This window comes from Cebus imitator, unplaced genomic scaffold (genome assembly GCF_001604975.1).
Source record: "Cebus imitator isolate Cc_AM_T3 unplaced genomic scaffold, Cebus_imitator-1.0 Scaffold89, whole genome shotgun sequence".
NCBI classification, from domain to species: Eukaryota; Metazoa; Chordata; class Mammalia; order Primates; family Cebidae; genus Cebus; species Cebus imitator.
The window spans coordinates 1,993,737-2,015,340 of record NW_016107404.1 but is presented as its reverse complement, the minus strand read 5'-3'; the positions used below and the strand labels follow the sequence as shown (position 1 = coordinate 2,015,340).

Genomic DNA, 21,604 nt, shown 5'->3' with positions numbered 1-21,604 from the left:
TCCCCAAACATCACTTCAAAACAGCTAAGCAGTAAATACCATGTCATGGATTAAAATATTAAGGGGTCAATGAAATGCTACATTTTTGGACACCTAGTAATCAAAAGCCGAGATATTTCTGGTCCTAAGCCAGTTCCTCCAGATGACCAGATCTCGCCCTGTGTCAGATGAGAAGTTCGCATAAAGACAGGCATAGACAGGATGAGGTAGAATATCCTGATCAAGCTGAATAAAGAAAAGGATGGATCAAAGGAACAGAGGTCGGCCAGCTTCCTTTCCTGCCTGTGTTACACAGCCCTGCTCTCAACTTACGGTAGCCGGGAGAAGAGTCCAAAGCAGCAGAGACGAAACAGCAAGAAAAGGCCTTTCAAAACTGGGGCAGAGGAACAGGTAGAGTGAGTATATGAAGGACAATCTGTGTTTCGTTGTCAGCCAAGGATCTGCCAGCGAGAAGGGAGATCGTTTCTCCAACGCCCTGCCTTACCTAACCCGTCAGATGGGAAAGACATTCCCGGCACCCGCAGTTAGTTGTCTGACCGTGCAACTCAAAGATGTGCCAAGTGCGGATTGCCAGCTCATGCCAGGGATCACCCCCTCTAGACCATTTAGCCCTTGGGCTCCACAAGATCGTTTCGAACTGGAAGCCACCTGGATGGTTCAGTGCCGCATCCTCTACCTTTAGGATCCTGTCTCCTTCCTAGGAATCCTAGATCCCAAGCCTCTGGCAGCGTTTCTCAGGTGATGAGGCTGCTCCAACTCCAACTTGGGAAAGACCAAAATCTTCATCAGCATTATCTGTGGGTTATCTGTAAGTCCAGCAAGAAAGCACTGAACTGGCCTCTCTGTTCAGAAAACCTCTCCTCTCCCTAATTTCACCAATTACGATGAATTTGGGTTTACAGGATCCTCTTCCAATATTGCAGAGCAGGTTAAATTCATTGGCCTTCACACCTCTCACTGAATTCCTCTGGCTGTCTCCTAATACCTGCTTCTTAACAATTCCCAGGTGAGCTAAGCCTAGGCAGAGTGAATGGAAAGAAGGGAGGAAAAAATTTGAGTGTTGGGGTACTTTGGGGATGAGCCAAACTTGGTATGGAGCACCCAAAAGGGGCACTTCCAGAGGATCATAGGGCAAGAGCCCTAGAGGCTGGATGACCCTGGAGAAGGGGCCCTCCAGGAGTGAACAGGAGAGACCAGAACAACATGACCTTGCATGCAAAGGTGGCCCACCTTGCTGGTTATAAATACATCTGGGGTAGCTCACTCCTACTCCGAAGCCCATTCCCTCCAAACTTCTGCCTGGAGAAGCAAAGGGATAATGGCTCAAGAGCATGTACTGTAGTCGCTCCCCATTGACAGAAACGCTCAAACCTCACTGACATTAAACAGATAACAGCACATGCAGCAAAGATGGCAAAGAACATTTTTAAATTTATTTTTGCAGACTGCCAAGGCTGGATTCAAAGAGTGGACACCCTGTCCAGTCCACAGTCCAGAGGCCTCTCCCTCCTTACAAGCTGTTGCATGCCCACTCCCAGCTATCCTCCGACTCCCCCAAATTTTAAGTGATTGCTGGGAAAGAGATTGGAGCAAACGGATAAAAGGCCACTTCCCTGAGGCATGTCCTGGGCTTATCAACAAATTCAACCGCAGTCGATCTTTATCTCTACCACCCGGACCCGTTTTCAAACTTTCTGGTACGCTCTCCAATGCTGGCAAAACAGAAAAGAAACTAGAACAGATTAAAGTATATTCAGTTGTACAATGGAACAAAAAATATTTTGGTTGTGCTGGAACAGGCTGACTCCCATCACAGCCCTTTCTGATGCCAGCCCAATACCTGGGCCTGGTTAATTGTCAAGGGCGCCTGGACCTTCTAGTTCTTAGTTGAAAAAGGCAACTCCACAGCCATGTCTGGCAACCTGTGGCCCCAACACCCTTTCCGCATGCTTGTGGCCTCCCACTGCAAGCTGTTATTTATGGAAGAAGAAACTAGGTTAATTTGGACTCGGGTCCATTGAAATCAAGTCCAAGTTAAGTGCTTTAGGAACAACAAAGACAACAGCAAATTGGTAAAAGAGCTTGGGTGTGACTACCTCACCTAATTTGTAATTCAACATGGTAATTATTTCAAGAGGGTGTGCCCAGCTTGCATTCATGTGCTGTGTGGCCTGCCTCCCAGATTGCAAAACCATAAAATGACACAGCTCACTGCTGGGCTGTGAATAGCATGATGTGTAAGGATTATGTAACCACAGGTGTCCGGGTACCTGGCACCCAAAGGAAAGGACAGTTTCACGTCAAGAAAAACATGGTCTCTTTCCAGAACACTGTGGATTTAAGTCTGAGGAGTGGCAGGTCTCAGCCCCCTTCAGAACTGGGCAGGTGCTCCCATTTCCCAACATATTCAATTAAAGCCAGAGAGCAAGCCCAGTGTTCTTATGGAGGGCTCCTCAGAACCCTCCTCGATGTCCCACCTGAGCCCGCGCACGTCAGGAGGTTCCATTGCATCTGTATCCAGGGCTCTCCTGGGCTCCGCACAATTAAGAGCCATTTTTGTTAACCTTAAGAGGAACAAGACCAACCATGGGAAGGGGCAGGGCTAGGAGGACGGGTGGGGGCACAGTGGTAAAAAAGGCAACACGCAAAGATCTATTAATTAGCATGCAACTTCACAGGAGGTGGAGGGGAAGAAAGCTCCAAAGAAAGGGCCTGATGTAAAGGGAGAATCTTAGACCCTTGAGATGTGAAGGACCTCTCCAAGGAGAACTACAAACCACTGCTCAAGGAAATAAGAGAGGACACAAACAAATGGGAAAACATTCCACGCTCATGGATAGGAAGAATCAACATCGTGAAAATGGCCAAAAGATAAATGCTGACCAATGCTTCATTGCCTTTCTGCTTTACCTGCTCTGGTGCAATTCTTCAAAGCTTGCTCCAGTTCCTAATCACACACACACACACACACACACACACACACACACACTCTCTCTCTCTCTCTCTCTCTCTCTCTCTCTCTCTCACCTGCCCCACGCCCTCCACCTCCCACTTTCTCCATAATACCCACAGTAAATCAAAGCAAAACAGTTTAGAAAGACCCAGGGAAACAGCCACCACAGAATGTGTTAGAAAATAATAGGAGGAGAATTTTATTTTGTATGAAGTAGATGATAGATAGATAGAGAGATGAAATAATACATCTGAGTTGTATTCAAACTGCACAGAAAACTACAAAGTTAAAGGAAAGTAAAACCCTCCTTCCCTCCATCCACTTCTAACAAGCTCACGGGTAACTGTGCACAAATCTTATCACCGTACATTAGCGTATATATGCTTTTACACAAATGGGATAGTATTATACATGCCCACTTAGCAATAGATCATAACCATCTTTCCAAGTCACTATCTATAAATCCTATCTCATTATTTTTCAAGGTATATAGCATTCATTAGTGAAGCTACTTAAGATCTACTTAGCCAGTACTTTCATTGGGTAGTTTTATTTCTATATTTTTCCTTTTCATAACCATAGCGCAGGGAACATCCAACTTTGTTTAACAGTGTGAGAACAGCGCCCACTGATCACAGGATAGATTGACAGCAAAACTGCTGGATGAGTTGATTTAAATTAGATGCAATATGTAGGCTATTCTACCTTAAAAAGAGCTAGGGAGCGCAGCCTAAATGACTGACACAGAAGCCCAGTAGCATTTGGATCACAAGGAGTACCATTCGGCGGCCACCGCTTCCCACAGGCTGAGCCAAGAGAAAAATGTAAATCTTTACTAGACACTGCCACAGTCCACTCGGGTAGCAATTTCCCCAAAGCCTCATAACCTCATAGGTTTCTGTACCTTCGGTCAGCTTTATATATTAAACAATGAACAAGAAAATGAATGAGCCTTCAGCTTGGAACGTGTTAACTAGTGGGCAGGGAGATGATATCATTATTTGACAGGGCAGGTAGTCAAGAAGTCTCAAGGGGCTGGGTGCAGTGGCTCACACCTGTAATCCCAGCACTTGAGGAGGTTGAGGCAGGCAGATCACCTGAGGTTTCAAGACCAGCCTGGATAACATGGTGAAATACTGTCTCTACTAAAAATACAAAAACTAGCCGGGCGTGGTAGTGTACGCCTGTAATCCCAGCTACTCATAGTGGGCGGGGGGCCAGACTGAGGCAGGAGAATCACTTGAACCCAGGAGGTAGAGGATGCAGTGAGCCAAGATCACGCCACTGCCCTCCAGTCCAGGCAATAGAGCAGGACTCCCTCTAAAAAATAATAATAATAATAATAAGTCTCATGAGAAAAAAAATGGGACATTATGATGTCATTTCCTTTCTGAGCCTTGGTAGTGTATTAAGTTCTACTTACAGCAATCTGTATGTTTCACTCGGAATACAATTTCTTAAAATTCTACCTTCCATTCTATCCCACGCTTCTTGCCTTCTATTCCAGATCTGTTGGTTCTGTCTGGGTATCTGCCCAGCCTCTTCGACTGGAGCCTTTATTTGAAGTAATCCCTTGCTCTTAGCCCCATATTCACACAACATGACATTATTCTAGATTTGCCTTGATTCCACATTCTGCTATCTTCTATCTGCCTGTACCCAGTGCTTAAGGCTACTACTGATCTGGGGATGACATTCAGAAATCGCCATCTACTACCATCAAAGGACAGGAGGTTCTAGCCAAATGACATGAATAACTTTATACGGGAGCAGAAAGCACCAAGTCATCATACCTTGAGGACAATGGTAGTTGGTGTGGTATATGTAAAGTATTTAGAGCAGCATCTGGAATTCAGGGAGTGCTCCATGTCGGTTGTCATTGTTGTTATTGTCTGATTCTGTTTTACCAAGCCACTTCTTGTATGTTCACTGTCTTCCCTCACAGATTTTGTTAAAGGGGAGAGACCACACTGACCAGTCAAGTTTATGTCCCACTTGAGGGTTATATGCATCTGGGTTTATACAGCAGTTCTTGAGAATTTGGTTAGTGTGAGTAAAACCCTGTGTGATGGTTAATTTTATGTGTCAACACGGCTGGGCCACAGTACCAAGATATTTGGTCAAGCATTAGTCTGATGTTTCTCCAAAAGTGTTTTCGAATGATTTATGTTTAAATCAGAGGACTCTGAGTAAAGCATATTACCCGCCATGATGTGGTGGGCCTCATCTAATCAGTTGAAGGTCTTAATAGACCAAAGAGTGACCTCCCTCAAGCAAGAAGGAATTCTACCAGCAGACTACCTTTTGATGTGGACTACAGCTCTTCCCTGGATCTCCAGTCTGCTGGTTTCCTTCAATCAGATTCTGAACTTGCCAAGTCTCTGCAATCATGTAAGCCAACTCCTTAAAATAAATCTCTCTGTCTCTCTCTCCATCCTGTTGATTCTGTTTCTCTGGAGGATGCTGACTAATATACTCACTAAGTTCAAGCAGCCCTAGCCCAGAAAAAAATCAGGTTCAGAGACCTGTACAGCTATCATCAGAGCAGAACAGAGCAGAAGTCACCACACCAATGGTACTGCAAACCTGTGTGCGGGAAAACTCCTGTTTTTAATACCATCAGATCTCATGACAGTTATTCACCATCAAGAGAACAGCATGGGAAAGACTTGCCCCCATGATTCAATTATCTTCCACCAGGCCCGTCCCACAACATGTGGGAATTGAAGATGAAATTTGAGTGGGGACACAGCCAAACCATATCAGTTAGCATACATCTTCTTAATCAAAAGTGTAAAAGCAGCCAGTCACAGTGGCTCATTCCTGTAATCCCAGTGCTTTGAGAAGCCAAGGCAAAAGGACTGCTAGAGGCTAGGAGTTCAAGGCTATCATGAGCTATGATTGTACCTCTGTACTGTAGCCTGGGCAACAGAATAAGACCCTGTCACCAAACAAAAAAAAAAAAAAAAAAAAAATTAAGGCTTTTTTAGCAGAGTTAAAATGTGAAAGCTATGTACAAATGCCTAAAGGAACCGCTGAACCATAGAAAGAGGCACTAAAACAGATCCAAGAACACTAAACAAAGTGAAGAAGGGATGGAACAAAGTAGAATGAAATTTTTTGGAGGTAATAAAACAGAAGCCCTGAAGGGCTGGGCACAGTGGCTCACGCCTGTAATCCCAGCACTTTGGGGGCCAAGGTGGGTGGATCACCTGAGGTCAGGATTCAAGACCAGTCTGGCTAACACGGTGAAATCCCATCTCTACTAAAAATACAAAAATTAGCTGGGCATGGTGGCGGGTGCCTGTAGTCCCAGCTACTCGGGAGACTGAGGCAGGAGAATCACTTGAACCCAGAAGGTGGAGTTTGCAGTGAGTAGAGATCGTGCCACTGCACTCCAGCCTGGGCAACAAAAGCAAAATTCCATATCAAAAAAAAAAAAAAAAAAAAAAAAAAAAAAAACAGAAGTCCGGGAAATTAGCCTTAACCAGCTGCAATCACCATGGAAAAGCAAAACTTGGGAAAAATGTGTGTTGTGCCTGGAAACACTTCCTGAAATGTGGTCACCATCCTCAAACCAAACATAACTGTCACCCCACTGATATGAAAATTCCTTTCATACTCATTGGCACCAACAGACCACAGAGACAGGCTTATGAGCAGACTTTGCTTATACATTTTGAAATCTATATTGAATCGCAAACACTATCTGTTCCTTTCTCTCAATTTCAATCATGATGCTCATTATGTCTCTGGAGCCACAAAGCCAGATTCAAATCCTGGCTCCAAACTCAACAGCTGTGTGGCCTTGGATACTCTGCTTAAAATGGAAATCACGGCCGGGCGCGGTGGCTCAAGCCTGTAATCCCAGCACTTTGGGAGGCCGAGGCGGGTGGATCACAAGGTCAAGAGATCGAGACCATCCTGGTCAACATGGTGAAACCCCGTCTCTACTAAAACTACAAAAAATTAGCTGGGCATGGTGGCGCGTGCCTGTAGTCCCAGCTACTCAGGAGGCTGAGGTAGGAGAATTGCCTGAACCCAGGAGGCGGAGGTTGCGGTGAGCCGAGATCGCGCCATTGCACCTCCAGCCTGGGTAACAAGAGCGAACCACTCCCAAAAAAAAAAAAAAAAAAAAATGGAAATCACAATGGTGCCTGCTTCAGTGAATTGTTGTTAAAGAGGACACAGTTAATCTACACAAAGTGGTTAGAACAGTGCCTGGCACTATTTTATTATTATTAATATCTCAGAGAATAAGTTCACTCTGTATGATTACAAATATTAAATAAATAATAAAGTGCATCCACATTTCATTAACAATTATTAAGTTCCCTAGAGCAGAGTGTGTTATGTAAAGTACAACTACTTTAATGAAAATGAACATAAGGATAATGATTTAGGGACATGACTTTGAGACTGTCTACTGCTTCTTAGTCAAACATAATGTACTTTATGGCATCATTCAAAGACAAGAGCAATAATTTTTCCACTACTTAGAGGTTTGCAAATGTATCCTTTCTTCTGCTGAAGGTCTGTTTTCCATCAGCTCTGAAAGGCTTATGTAAATGAAAGTGGATTCTGGCTGTGAGATTTAAATAATGTTGTTTTGTATTTTTTTGACACCAAGTGACTTTAAGCTCACGCCTTTGTTTCATTATTTGCTCTTATATATATATATACACATACATATATATATATATATATATATATATATACATGTATATATATTTTTTTTCCTGACTTTTTTGTTTGGAACACTGTAAATTTAGCCTTAATTATTTGTGGTCCTTCCTCTACCAGTTTCAGATTCAAAGGAGAATGCAGACAGTGCATACACTGTCTTGAAATTATTTTTCACAATTCAGAGAATTCCAAATATGGACATTCCTAGGTCTTTTGTGCTGTTGCTACTCAAGGAAAAACATTATGTTCCATTTTTCTTAATACCCTTCTTGATCTTCTAAATTGTATCATGCAATAAAATATCTAGGGTTCCCTGTTCCTTAGTAAGTGAAATTTGATTTTCTTCCAAAACCAGAATCTTTTTTTTTTAAATTAAAATCTGTACCAATTTTATCCTGTGTGGAAAAGAAAATAAGCAATAGTAATAAATATGAAACTCATTCAAAGTTAAAACAGACCCCCTCTAGTTTCCCACTTTCACCTTATAAATCAACAGTGAATTCGTTTTTCAATTATCCTAGACAAAATGGCAACAATCATAAGTAGTAGTGCTCCCTGCTATAAACGTCTTTAAATATCAGTAGCCCATAGGCATATTTTATTTTATTTTATCTTAAGCTATCTCCTATTGGAAAGAAAATATATTTCACTTAGCTGACATATTTTTTAATTGAGTTATTTTAAAATCTGGGCATTTTATATGACCATTTGGATTTTCAGCTTCTTTTTAAAAATTAAAAGTTCCAGTATTTGTGGGTCCACATTCTCAACATGGCAAGCAGCTATCTAGAGCTTAACAGCTGCTCCCATTAAAGGCAGCATGAGTTTCAATGCCATTCGATATGTGGGGCAAAGAACAGGGGGTTCCCACTTCCCTCACTGATGTTACTGCCTAGTAGTCCCTGAAGAGAGCTGAGATTGCAACCTCTGTTCTCTGCCTTGAAATGTTTTTCCTAGTTTCCCAGGAATTCAGTGATATGGTTTGGCTGTGTCCCCACCCAAATCTCACCTTGAATTGTGATAATCCCTACATGTCAAGGACAGGGTCAGGTAAAGATAATTGACTCATGGGGCAGTTTCCCCCACACTGTTCTCCTGGTGGTGAATAAGCTCACAAAATCTAATGGTTTTATAAATAGTAGTTCCTCTGCACAAGTTATCTTGCCTGCTGCCATGTAAGACATGACTTTGCTCCTCCTTTGCCTTCCACCATGATTGTGAGGCCTCCCCAGCCATGAGGAACTATTAATCAATTAAGCTTCTTTCTTTTATAAATTACCCATTCTCGGGTAAGTCTTTATTAGCAGCATGAGAACAGACTTAATAACTGAAGCACTGTCACAATTCCAACATTTTAAATGCACATACTTTGATCCAACAATTCTACTGAAAAATCTATGGAAGGTCATACAAATATATATGGATGTCCACTACAACATTGCTTCCAAGAGGAAAAAAATTGAATCAACCTAAATATTAATAGGAACTAGTTGAACAAATGATGGTGAATCTATACAAGAGAATACTAAAGAGTCCCCTAAAGCAAAAAGTAAATCTAGGCATATAAAAATGGAAATATGTACAAAATATATTAAGTGGGAGAAAAGCAAAATACAGAACAGTACATAATATGTGATCCAATCTGTGGGGAAAATGCATTTCAACATTTCAGAAGAAAGCATAAGCAACTTTTAAAAACTACATTACTTTTATACTTTTAAAAGAAGGAAGTGGCCACGCATGGTGGCTCATGCCTATAATTCCAACACTTTGGGAGGTGGAGGCATCCACACAGAAATCCCATCCAAAGGTCACCAACATCAAAGACCCAAGGTAGATAAAATCTACAAAGATGAGGCAAAAAGACTGTAAAGTCCAAAAACCAGAACACCTCTTCTCCTCCAAAGGATCACAACTCCTCACCAGCAAAGGAATAAACCTGGATGGAGAATGAGTTTGATGAATTGACAGAAGTAGGCTTCAGAAGGTGGGTAATAACAATCTCCACCAAGCTAAAGGAAAATGTTCTAACCCAATGCAAGGAAACTAAGAAGCTTGAAAAAAGGTTAGGGGAATTGTTAACTAGAATAACCAGTTTCGAGAAGTACATAAATGACTTGATGGAGCTGAAAAACACACCACAAGAACTTTGTGAAGCATACACAAGTATTAGTAGCCAAATTGATCAAGCAAAGAAAGGATATCAGAGATTGAAGGTCAACTTAGTGAAGACAAGGTAAGAGAAAAAAGAATGAAAAGCAACGAACAGAGCCACCAAGAAATATGGGACTATGTGAAGAGACCAAACGTCCATTTGATTAGAACCAAGTTGGAAAACACTCTTCGGGATATTATCCAAGAAAACTTCCCCAACCTTGCAAGACAGGCCAACATCCAAATTCAGGAAATACAGGAAGAACTACAAAAATACTCCTCAAGAAGAGCAACCCCAAGACATAATTGTCAGATTCACCAAGGTTGAAATGAAAGAAAAAATGCTAAGGGCAGCCAGAGAGAAAGGTCGAGTTACCCACAAAGGGAAGCCCATCAGACTAACAGCAGATCTCTCTGCAGAAGCCCTATAAGAGAGTGGGGGCTGATATTCAACATTCTTTTTTTTTTTTTTTTGAGACAGAGTTTCGCTCTTGTTACCCAGGCTGGAGTGCAATGGCGTGATCTCGGCTCACCACAACCTCCGCCTCCTGGGTTCAGGCAATTCTCCTGCCTCAGCCTCCTGAGTAGCTGGGATTACAGGCATGCGCCACCATGCCCAGCTAATTTTTTGTATTTTTAGTAGAGACGGGGTTTCACCATGTTGACCAGGATGGTCTCGATCTCTTGACCTTGTGATCCACCCGCCTCGGCCTCCCAAAGTGCTGGGATTACAGGCTTGAGCCACCGTGCCCGGCCTTCAACATTCTTAAATGAAAGAATTTTCCATCCAGAATTTCATATCCAGCCAAACTCAGCTTCATAAGCAAAGGAGAAACAAAATCCTTTATAGATAAGCAAATGCTGAGAGATTTTTGTCACTATGTATCCTGCCTTACAAGAGCTCCTGAAGGAAGCACTAAATATGGAAAGGAAAAACTGGTACCAGCCACTGCAAAAACATACCAAATTGTAAAGACCATCAACACTATGAAGAAACTGTATCAACTAAAGGGCAAAACACTAGCTAGCATCATAATGACAGGATCAAATTCACACCTAATAATATTAACCTTAAATGTAAAAGGGCTAAATACCCCAATTAAAAGACACAGGCTGGCAAATTGGATAAAGAGTCAAGACCCATCAGTGTGCTGTATTCTGGAGACCCATCTCACATACAAAGACACACATAGGCTCAAAATAAAGGGATGGAGGAATATTTACCAAGCAAATGGAAAGCAAAAAAAGCAGCAGTTGCAATCGTAGTCTCTAATAAAACAGACTTTAAACCAACAAAGATCAAAAAAGACAAAGAACAGCATTACATAATGGTAAAGGGATCAATGCAACAGGAAGAGCTAACTATCCTAAATATATATGCACCCAATACAGGAGCACCCAGATTCATAAAGCAAGTTCTTAGAGAGCTACAAAGAGACTTAGACTCCCACACAATAATAGTGGGAGACTTTAACACCCCACTGTCAATATTAGACAGATCAATGAGACAAAAAATTAACAAGTATATTCAGGACTTGAACTCAGCTCTGGACCAAGTGGACCTAATAGACATCAACAGAACACTCCACCCCAAATCAATAGAATATGTATTCTTCTCAGCACCACATTGCACTTATTCTAAAATTGACCATATAATTGGAAACAAAACACTCCTCGGAAAATGCAAAAGAATGAAAATCATAACAAACAGTCTCTCAAATCACAGTGCAATCAAATTAGAACTCAGGATTAATAAAATCGCACAGCTACAGGAAAACTGAACACTACTCCTGAGTGACTACTGGGTAAATAATAAAATTAAGGCAGAAATAAATAAGTTCTTTGAAACCAATCAGAACAAAGACACAATGTACCAGGATCTCTGGGACATATTTAAAGCAGTGTATAGAGGGAAATTTATAGCACTAAATGCCCGCAGGAGAAAGCAGGAAAGATCTAAAATCAACACCCTAACATCACAATTAAAAGAACAAGAGAAGCAAGAGCAAACAAATTCAAAAACTAGCAGAAGAAAAGAAATAACTAAGATCAGAGCAGAACTGAAGGAAGCAGAGACAAGAAAACCCCTTCTAAAAAAATCAGTGAATCTAGGGGATGGTTTTTTGAAAAGATTAACAAAATATGTAGACTGCTAGTCAGACTAATAAAGAAAAAAAGAGAGAAGAATCAAATAGATGCAATTTAAAAAATGATAAAGGGGATATCACCACTTGTCCCACAGAAATACAAAAGACCATCAGAGAATACTATGAACAACCTCTACACAAATAAACTGGAAAATCCAGAAGAAGTGGATAAATTCCTGGACATATACACCCTCCCAAGAAAATGAGGGAGAAGCTGAATCCCTGAATAGACCAATAACAAGTTCTGAAAATTAATAGCCCTAGCCAAAAAAAGCCCAGGACCAGGCAGTTTCATAGCTGATTTCTACCAGAGGTACAAAGAGGAGCTGGTACCATTCCTTCTAAAACTATTTCAAACAACAGAAAAAGAAGGACTCCTCTCTAACTCATTTTGTGAGGCCAGCATCATTCTGATACCAAAACCTGGCAGAGACACAAAAAAAGAAAATTTCAAGCCAGTATCCCTGAAATTGTTGTGAAAATCCTCAATAAAATACTGGCAAACCAAATCCAGCAGCACATCAAAAAGCTTATACTCCACAACCAAGTCAGCTTCATCGCTGGGATGCAAAGCTGGCTCAACGTACACAAATCAATAAAAGTAATCCATACATAAACAGAACCAATGACAAAAACCATATGATTATCTCAATAGATGCAGAAAAAGCTTTCGATAAAATTCAACACCCTAAACTGTCAATAAACTAGGTATTGATAGAACATATCTCAAAATAATAGAGCTATTTATGACAAACCCACAGCCAATGGCATACTGAATGGGCAAAAGCTAGAAGCACTCCCTTTGAAAACTGGCACAAGACAAGGACGCCTCTCTCACCACTCCTATTTAACATAGTATTAGAAATTCTGGCCAGGGCAATCAGGCAAGAGAAAGAAATAAAGGTTATTCAAATAGGAAGAGAGGAAGTCAAACTGTCTCTGTTTGCAGATGACATGATTGTATACTTAGAAAACCTCATCGTCTCAGCCCAAAATCTTCTTAAGCTTATAAGCAACTTCAGGAAAGTCTCAGGATACAAAATCAATGTGCAAAAATCACAAGCACTCCCATACACCAATAATAGACAGCCAAATCATGAGTGAACTCTCATTCACAATTGTAACAGAGACAATAAAATACCTAGGAATACAACTAACAAGGGATGTGAAGGACCTCTTCAAGGAGAACTACAAACCACTGCTCAATGAAATAAGAGAGAACACGAACAGACGGAAAAACATTCCATGCTCCTGGTTAGGAAGAATCAATATTGTGAAAATGGCCACACTGCCCAAAGTAATTTATAGATTCAATGCTATCCCCATCAAGCTACCATTGACTTTCTTCACAGAATTAGAAAAAATTACTTTAAATTTCTTATGGAACCAAAAAAGAGCTCGTATAGCCAAGATAATCCTAAGCAAAAAGAACAAAGCTGGAGGTATCATGCTACCTGACTTCAAACTATACTACAAGTCTACAGTAACCAAACAGTATGGTACTGGACCCAAAACACACGTATAGGCCAATGGAACAGAACAGAGGCCTCAAAAACAATGCCACACATCTACAACCATCTGATCTTTGACAAACCTGACAGAGCAATGGGGAAAATTTTTCCCAACATTATTTAATAAATGGTGTTAAGAAAACTGGCTAACCACATGCAGAAAACTGAAACTGGACCCTTTACTTACACTTTATACAAAAATTAACCCCAGATAAGTTAAAGACTTAAATGTAAGACCTAAAATTATAAAAACCCTAAAAGAAAACCTAGGGAAATACCATTCAGGACATAGGCATGGGCAAAAACTTCATAATTAAAATACCAAAAGCAATGGCAACAAAAGCCAAAATTGACAAATGGGATCTAATTAAACTAAAGAGCTTCTGCACAGCAAAAGAAACAATCATCAGAGTGAACAGGCAACCTACAGAATGGGAGAAAAATGTTGCAATTTATCCATTAGACAAAGGGCTAATATCCAGAATCAACAAAGTACTTAAAAAATTTACAAGAAAAAACCCCGTCAAAAAGCGGGCAAAAATTATAACAGACAATTCTCAAAAGAAGACATTTATGCGGCCAACAAACATAAAAAAAGCTCATCGTCACTCATCATTAGAGAAAAGCAAATCAAAAGCACATTGAGATACCATCTTATGCCAGTTAGAATGGTGATCATGAAAAAGTCAGGAAACAATAGTGCTGGAGAGGATGTGGAGAAATAGGAATGCTTTTACACTGTTGATGGGAGTATAAATTAGTTCAGCCATTGTGGAAGATAATGTGGTGATTCTTCAAGAATCTAGAACCGGAAATACCATTTGACCCCAGCCATCCCATTACTGGGTATGTACCCAAAGGATTATAAATCATTCTACTATAAAGACACATGCACATATATTTATTGCAGCACAGTTTACAATAGTAAAGACTTGGAACCAACCCAAGTGCCCATCAATAATAGAATGGATGAAGAAAATGTGGCACATAAACACCATAGAATACTATGCAGCCATAAAAAAAAGGATGAGTTCATGTCCTTTGCTGGAACATGGATGAAGCTGGAAACCATCATTCTCAGCAAACTAACACAGGAAGAGAAAACCAAACACTGCATGTTCTCATTCATAAGTGGGAGCTGAACAATGAGAACATATGGGCACAGGGAGGGGAACATCCCATACCAGGGCCTGTTGGGGGGTTGAGAGAAAGGGGAGGGATTGCATTAGGAGAAATACCTAAAGTAGATGACAGGTTGATGGGTGCAGCAGCAAACCACCATGGCATGTGTATACCTATGTAACAAACCTGCGCATTCTGCACATGTATGCCAGAGCTTAAAGCATAATTAAAAAAAAAAAAAAAAAAGGAGGAGGAGGGGGAGAAGGAGGGGACTTCTAGAGGACGCATCACACCGGGCCCAAGGACCAGCACAAAAAACACGCAATGGCCCATTTTGGAAGCTGTGCTTTTCAAGAGGGCTTTGTAGTTCATGTTGCCTCTGCTGTCTTTTGAAAAGTAGAGATAAGCAGGCAGAAAGGCGGGAGCTCCTCTAGGAAGAGCTGCCAAACTCAGCTCCAAATACCTTTTCCAGCCCCTGTCACACTTGCATGGGGCCCTAGTAAGAGAGAAAGAGACAGAGTGAGAAAGAGAGAGAGACATGATACATTATTTCTGTATTGCTGTTACTGCTTTGGGAAGAGTCAGGGACGAAGAGGAAGAAAAGAGAAGAACTGACTCTGTTTTCACCAGCAGAAACCTTAATAGGTTAATGTAATACAGGAGTGTAAGAATTTGTTCTTTCCACTAAAGAGAAAACAAGGCCACGCATTCCCAATTATGTGCTCAGAAAGGGCAGCCAGGGAGCGTGGTTCTTGGCAGCAGCAGGCTTTCTGACTTGCCTTCAGTATTGCCCATCACAGAGGGGATTTTGCTGGGGACATGGGCAGCCAGAGGTAGTGGGTGCTCGGCCACTAGAGGGATGTTACACAGCACCCACTGCAGAACTCCCAGCCCACCCTTCCCCAGGCCTCAAGAGCAGAGGCAGCTGCCTGCCCTTACCCCACCCTGCGATCCGCATCTCTAACCCTTGAGCATCCAAGCCACATCAGAATAAAAGCACCGGGACACATGGCACTTCTAAAAGTTATCACCTCCTGCTAAAGTATATTTTTGGGCGAAAAATCATTAGCAATGAATTATCAAAAATAAAAAACCTCCATAAGGAAAAGACGAGCTGTATGGCACCCCCCCGCCCACCGCAACATACGCACTAAACCCAACTGTAAGTCTCCCTACCCTGCTCAATTCCTCTAGATACAAAGAAGCATGGAGGGTGTATTTAATACAGGGTTCTCCTCAGAGCTAGCTGATGAACACAGAAGTCGGAAAACCTAACTCAAACACGACTGTTGAAAGAAAGGAGAAAAAAACTATGATCCTCTTTGCTGTTTTCTCTTAATATACAGAGTTCTCTCCTTTTTAATATTCCAGCTTAAATCGATAACCTAGGATTTAGAGTTATTGCGAGGGTTCAAGCCTTATAACAAGAAGTATCTCAAATGTATAATGGATCCACTGCTGTCTGATCAATATACACTATTTAAGGACTTTAAACAGGAAATAAAAAAAAAAACTAATTCAGGCTTCACTATTCAAAATTAGTGATAAATGCAAAGTACCCTTCAAACTTCAGTCTGAATCAACTAACTGCAGCTTGCTAAACAACTGGAAAGATTAGAGATGGACTGTTTATGCCATTTAAGATGACAAACTATCTTCACACTCTTCAACAGCCTTGCCTTGCGTGTAATTTGTTCCATTAAGGTAGGAAGTAGAAATGCGTCTTATCTGTGTATCAAGTAGGTCAATCAAGACTAGCTATAATTAGCAACCAGTGATAATATATGCTGCTAAAGTACCTGCCCTTCATTACAAATATCTCATCCCTCATTCTTTTTGTAATTTCAAGCTGATCTTCTGAGGAATTTTGCCATACAGCATCATCTGCACACAATAAGACATCAAAAGGTGCTCACCTCTGAGTCTTTGGCCTGCTGATTACGAATAACTATCAGATTGTACAGAGTTCTGTCGTCATCTGCCTCTGTGTGGGACACATCATGGGGCATACTCCATAAATTCTTTTCATCATCCCTCACCAGAGTTGATCCAAATGAGGAATATGGGTTGCTGTCACTGTAGTATAAAAAAAAGGAAAGATTAGGGTTTTATAATATATATAATGTTATATATCATATGCATGCAACATGCAATATAAATTAAAACTTATACAATACAATATATAACTATAGGTTATATAGCTATATATTGTATATATAACTATATCAATTTGTATATATCAATCCAAAAGGTCTGAATTGTCTTTGATAATTAAGCATAACACAATGGAATGGTAAAAACAAACCAAAAATATAAATGAATCACTTTAAAAAGAACAGAGAACAGATGTACCTGAGCAGAGGTAATTACTGCAGTTAAATATGAAATTCAGCACCAAGTACCCCAGAAGCTAAGACAACAAAGAAAATCCAATTCTTTTTATTTTTTTTTTTTTTGAGACAGAGTCTCACTTTGTCACCCAGGCTGGAGTGCAGTGGCACGACCTCGGTTCACTATAGCCTCCACCTCTCAGGTTCAAGTAATTCTCCTGCCTCAGCCTCCCGAGTAGCTGGGATTACAGGCACCTGCTACCATGCCTGGCTAATATTTGTATTTTTAGTAAAAACAGTGTTTCGCCATGTTGGTCAGGCTGGTCTTGAACTCTTGGCCTCAAGTGATCTCCCCGCCTTGGCCTCCCAAAGTGATTGGATTATAGGCGTGAGCCACAGTGCCCAGCCAGGAATAGAATTCTTGTGTGATTAAAAGAAGAAACTATTAATATGAAGGGATGAATGTTTGGCTCTCAGTTCAAGGAAACACAGTAAACTCAGAGTACAATGATATATAATATCTTTCAAATTCCTTACACCAGGAAAATTAAGTAATAAATATGCATTCCCAAAGACTTTCAATAAACAAGGCAGAATGTTGAGTGAGAATTTCTGTAGCCCCATTCTGTACATTTGTTTTACGATTTATCCCTTATAAGGTGGTACCTGGGTGTGGACTTACAGAGAAGATTAGTGACAGAGCATTACATCTGGGGCATGCCTGCATACAGCCCCAGTTAACTTCTGTGACCCCTAGTTGACTTCTGTGGGAAGGACAGGTATGGTCACACTGAAGCTATTCACTTTATCTAATAATGTGTACAAAGCACTGGCTACATGCTAATCACAGGGCTCAATAAAAAATTGTGAATAAAACAGACATGGTCCCAGTCCTTGGACCTCACTAGAGTCTAGAAATATGGGAAATACATTAATGAGTGATCACAGGACTATATAGTAAAAACTGTGATAACTGCCTTTAAGGGGGAGCTCAGGAGGCCATGAGAACATATGCAAGCTGCTAAGAGAAAATCCTCATGAAGGCAGACATCGGATAGGCGTCATGAAGAAGACGTGCTGGAGATTTAAGTGGAAAAACAAACAGAGTTGCAGGCAAAGGAAACAGCATCTTCAAAGGCCTGAGATGGAAGGAAACCGGAAGTGTTAAGATGTCAACAAATATGGGATGCTCAGAAGTTGGCACTCAGGAAATCTTGCAATAGGAAGCAAACTGCCAGTCCCCAGATTGGGGTTCGGCAGCAGGATCCCACTCAACCAGGAAAGGGCTTCAGCCCTAGAGTGATAGGATACAGTTCAGACTGCCAATCACAGCCTCAAATTTGGGAGGACAAGGCTGGGGGTGGTGGGTCACATCTATAATCCCAACACTTTGGGAGGCTGAGGCAAGTGGATTACCTGAGGTCAGGAGTTCAAGACCAGCCTGGCCAACACGGCAAAACACCATCTCTACCAAAAATACAAAAATTAGCCAGGCATGGTGATACATGCCTGTAATCCCAGCTACTTGGGAGGCTGAAGCAGGAGAATCTCTTGAACCAGGGAGGCGGAGGTTGTGGTGAGCCAAGATCGCACCATTGCACTCCAGTCAGGCAACAAGAGCAAAACTCTGTCTCACACACACACACACACACACACACACACACACACACACAAATCTGGGATGAAAACCAGGGCCCACTTAGGAAAACTAGGGCAAAAGGTGAGGATGGGATGTTGGAACCAAAGCTAGCAGGAGGCCAGCTACCGGAATCGGCATGGGGCTTAGAGACTGAATGCTGAACAGTGCTCCTCAAATCCCTCTGGCTGCAGGTCAGAAGTTTAGGGTCTGGGACTGAACAAAGTAACTGGCCCTATGGGGAAAGGAACAGCTGATGGGGAATCAGACACAGCTCAAGCACACTATGCTCACAACCACACTGTTTTTGCTGATTGATACCACAAAGGCTAGAACACAGGCAGCCCAGCAGCCTGGCCCTTCCTAACAGTGATGAACCAGTGAAAGAGGAGGGAAATGATGCCTTTGGGCCCTGCCCATGTGAACTTTAATGAGCATGTCAAATTCATTGATTTCAATCATTCCGTTGTTTGTTTATTCAACAAATGTGGAATAGATGCTTGCTGTATACGGAGTACTAGGCTGGGTGCTATGGAGACATGAAGATAAATAAGACATCATCTCTGCCCTTAACATAATTATAATGCAATGAGATCAGTACATTTTTTTAAAAAGTATGCACAGGTTGCTGTAGGAACAAAGAGGAAGAAGTAATAAATTATGTATAATGAGAAGGAAGTTCAAGAAAGATGGGGACAACAACATCTAAACAGACCTGAGGACTGACCAGGCTTCCACCAGGAAGAGAAACAAGGGCAGAGTTATTCCTCGCAGAAGGATCACCTCAAGCCAAAGCAGTGTATGGAGGCTTCAGGAACCACAGGGTTGGGGAATCGAAGTATTCCTGCATGACTGCCGCACGTGGTGCACGGAGCAGGGGAAATAGAGGGACATGAAGAAGAAAAGGTAATACAGGGTCACACTGAAAGTAGGGCTGGTGCCCACGCTTCATTCTGTGAACTGCAACATTATCAACCGGATTTTGAGCCTTGTGAGGTCTGGATTTTAGAGGAATAACTCTGGACGAAGGAAGAACAAGAAGATGGCTTAGGAGGGTGTCACAATCAACTGTCACATGGGGGTAGGCATAATTTTCAAACCATGCTCTTCAAGGTCCTGGTGTCAGGGGGCCTTGGGATGACGGTGGGGCAAGAGTGGAGGAAGACATGGGCAGGGCTTTCCTGGAAGAGACAGAAGCCCACAAACCAACCACAACCAGAGCAGCTTCTCTATTCAAGTATTCTTTGTTAGCGCTAGAAGGAAGACTGTTTGAGGCACAGGAAAGGTGGGGTTCGATTGCTAAACAAATACTTAATTTTGAACGTTCTGAAATCATGTCCAAGATAAAAGTAAGCAAGGTTGACAGTGAGGGAAATAGTGAGGGTGGAAATGAGGACCGATTCCAGCAGCATCTGAGAGAGGGCGACAGCAGCCCATGGTAGGAGGCACAGAGGTGCCCGCAAGTGTGATGCCTTTGACTGTGGCATGTGGAGCAGAAGCCTAGGCTGACCTTACGAGTCTGCAGGATGTTCAGGGAGATGTCGGGGATCCGGGTTTAGGAGTGAGGACAGGGCAGAGACCTAGAGGTGAGGGCAATACACTGCATTTCATGGCATCACAGAAGCAGGTCAGAGGATCAGAGGAATGGTCTTAGCAAAATAGGAGAGGGAAGAGAATAGGTGAGTCAAGAAAGAGAGATCAGGCAAGACAAGGAGGAATTCCAAAGAGCAGGTGGACACTGGAGATGTGTCAATGATGAAGGATGCTGACCCCAATTTCTTTCTGCAACCAATGATACACAACCACTGCATAATATATTCAGTGCTTGAGCCAAGGGCTCTGGCATTCCACCCCTCATGTTACACATGCATCTGAGGTAAGAACAATGGATGGCATTGACCCACTTTGCAGATAGGGACAAGATTATTGCAGTGCGTGACTTCTTCTGGGCCAGGCAACCAGCTGACAGTCCCCCAACATGAGTTCCCCAGTGGGTATCTCAGAGCAGCCACTGTCATATAACTTAACATCCAAATGCTGTGACAGGGATGCACTCACAGCAAAGCAGCTGAGATAATGACTACCTGTTTGGATGCTCCCTGGACAAATCAGCAGGTTCTTTCCCCTGGCGCTTGTCCCCAGGACGCATTCTCCTTGAGTCACCCAGACCTGACGCAGAGCTTCCACCAGGTGCTGCAGCCATGGCTTCTGACATCACAATAAACGCACCTCTAGGGCAATGAAACCCCAGTACTTTTCCGGACACCTTCCATCGTTCCCAGATGTGTTTCATTTCTATGTCTTTTCTCCTCAACAGGTGGGTAAGCTCCTCTAAGGCAAGGGTTGCCTCTAGTATTTCTTCTACTCCCCACATCACAAAGCAGGGTCCAAGGACATAGCAGTTGCCTTAAAAGTACTTGTTGAAGCTGGGCATGGTGGCTCACGCCTGTAATCCCAGCACTTTGGGAGGCAGAGGCGGGTGGATCATGAGGTCAAGAGATCAAGACTATCCTGACCAACATGGTGAAACCCCGTCTCTACTAAAAATACAAAAATTAGTCAAGTATGGTGGTGTCTCAGCTACCTGTTGTCCCAGCTACTCGGGAGGCTGAGGCAGGAGAATGGCTTGTACCCGGGAGGTGGAAGTTGCAGTGAGCCAAGATCACACCACTGCACTCCAGCCTGGTGACAGAGCAAGACTCCGCCTCAAAAAAAAAAAAAAAAGTACTTGTTGAATGCAACAAACTGTGCTGTGATTCCCAATTTGCTGAAGGAAATCCCAGACATAACTCATTGGTACCACCTTTTAAAAATTTCTCTAAAGCGGGAGGTTTAGAAAGGAGTCAGTATGTACCTGAAAAATCAGTAAAAATTACATTAGGGCCGGGCGTGGTGGCTCACGCCTGTAATCCCAGCACTTTGGGAGGCCGAGGCAGGTGGATCACGAGGTCAAGAGATCGAGACCATCCTGGTCAACATGGTGAAACCCCGTCTCTACTAAAAATACAAAAAATCAGCTGGGCATGGTGGCGCGTGCCTGTAATCCCAGCTACTCAGGAGGCTGA

At 42.2% G+C, this 21,604-nt stretch overlaps 1 protein-coding gene across 2 annotated transcripts in view; it reads right to left on the bottom strand.

Annotated features, from left to right (window-relative positions):
* Window positions 1-21,604, bottom strand: part of MREG (melanoregulin) — a 67,538-nt gene that overhangs the window by 28,455 nt on the left and 17,479 nt on the right. The window contains exon 2 of one of the 2 annotated variants that reach the window (XM_017534954.2): window positions 16,490-16,649. In XM_017534954.2, the coding sequence (XP_017390443.1) occupies window positions 16,490-16,649 (160 nt within the window). The remainder of the gene's footprint in view (window positions 1-16,489; window positions 16,650-21,604) is intronic. The other variant, XM_037740779.1, reaches the window with a different exon arrangement.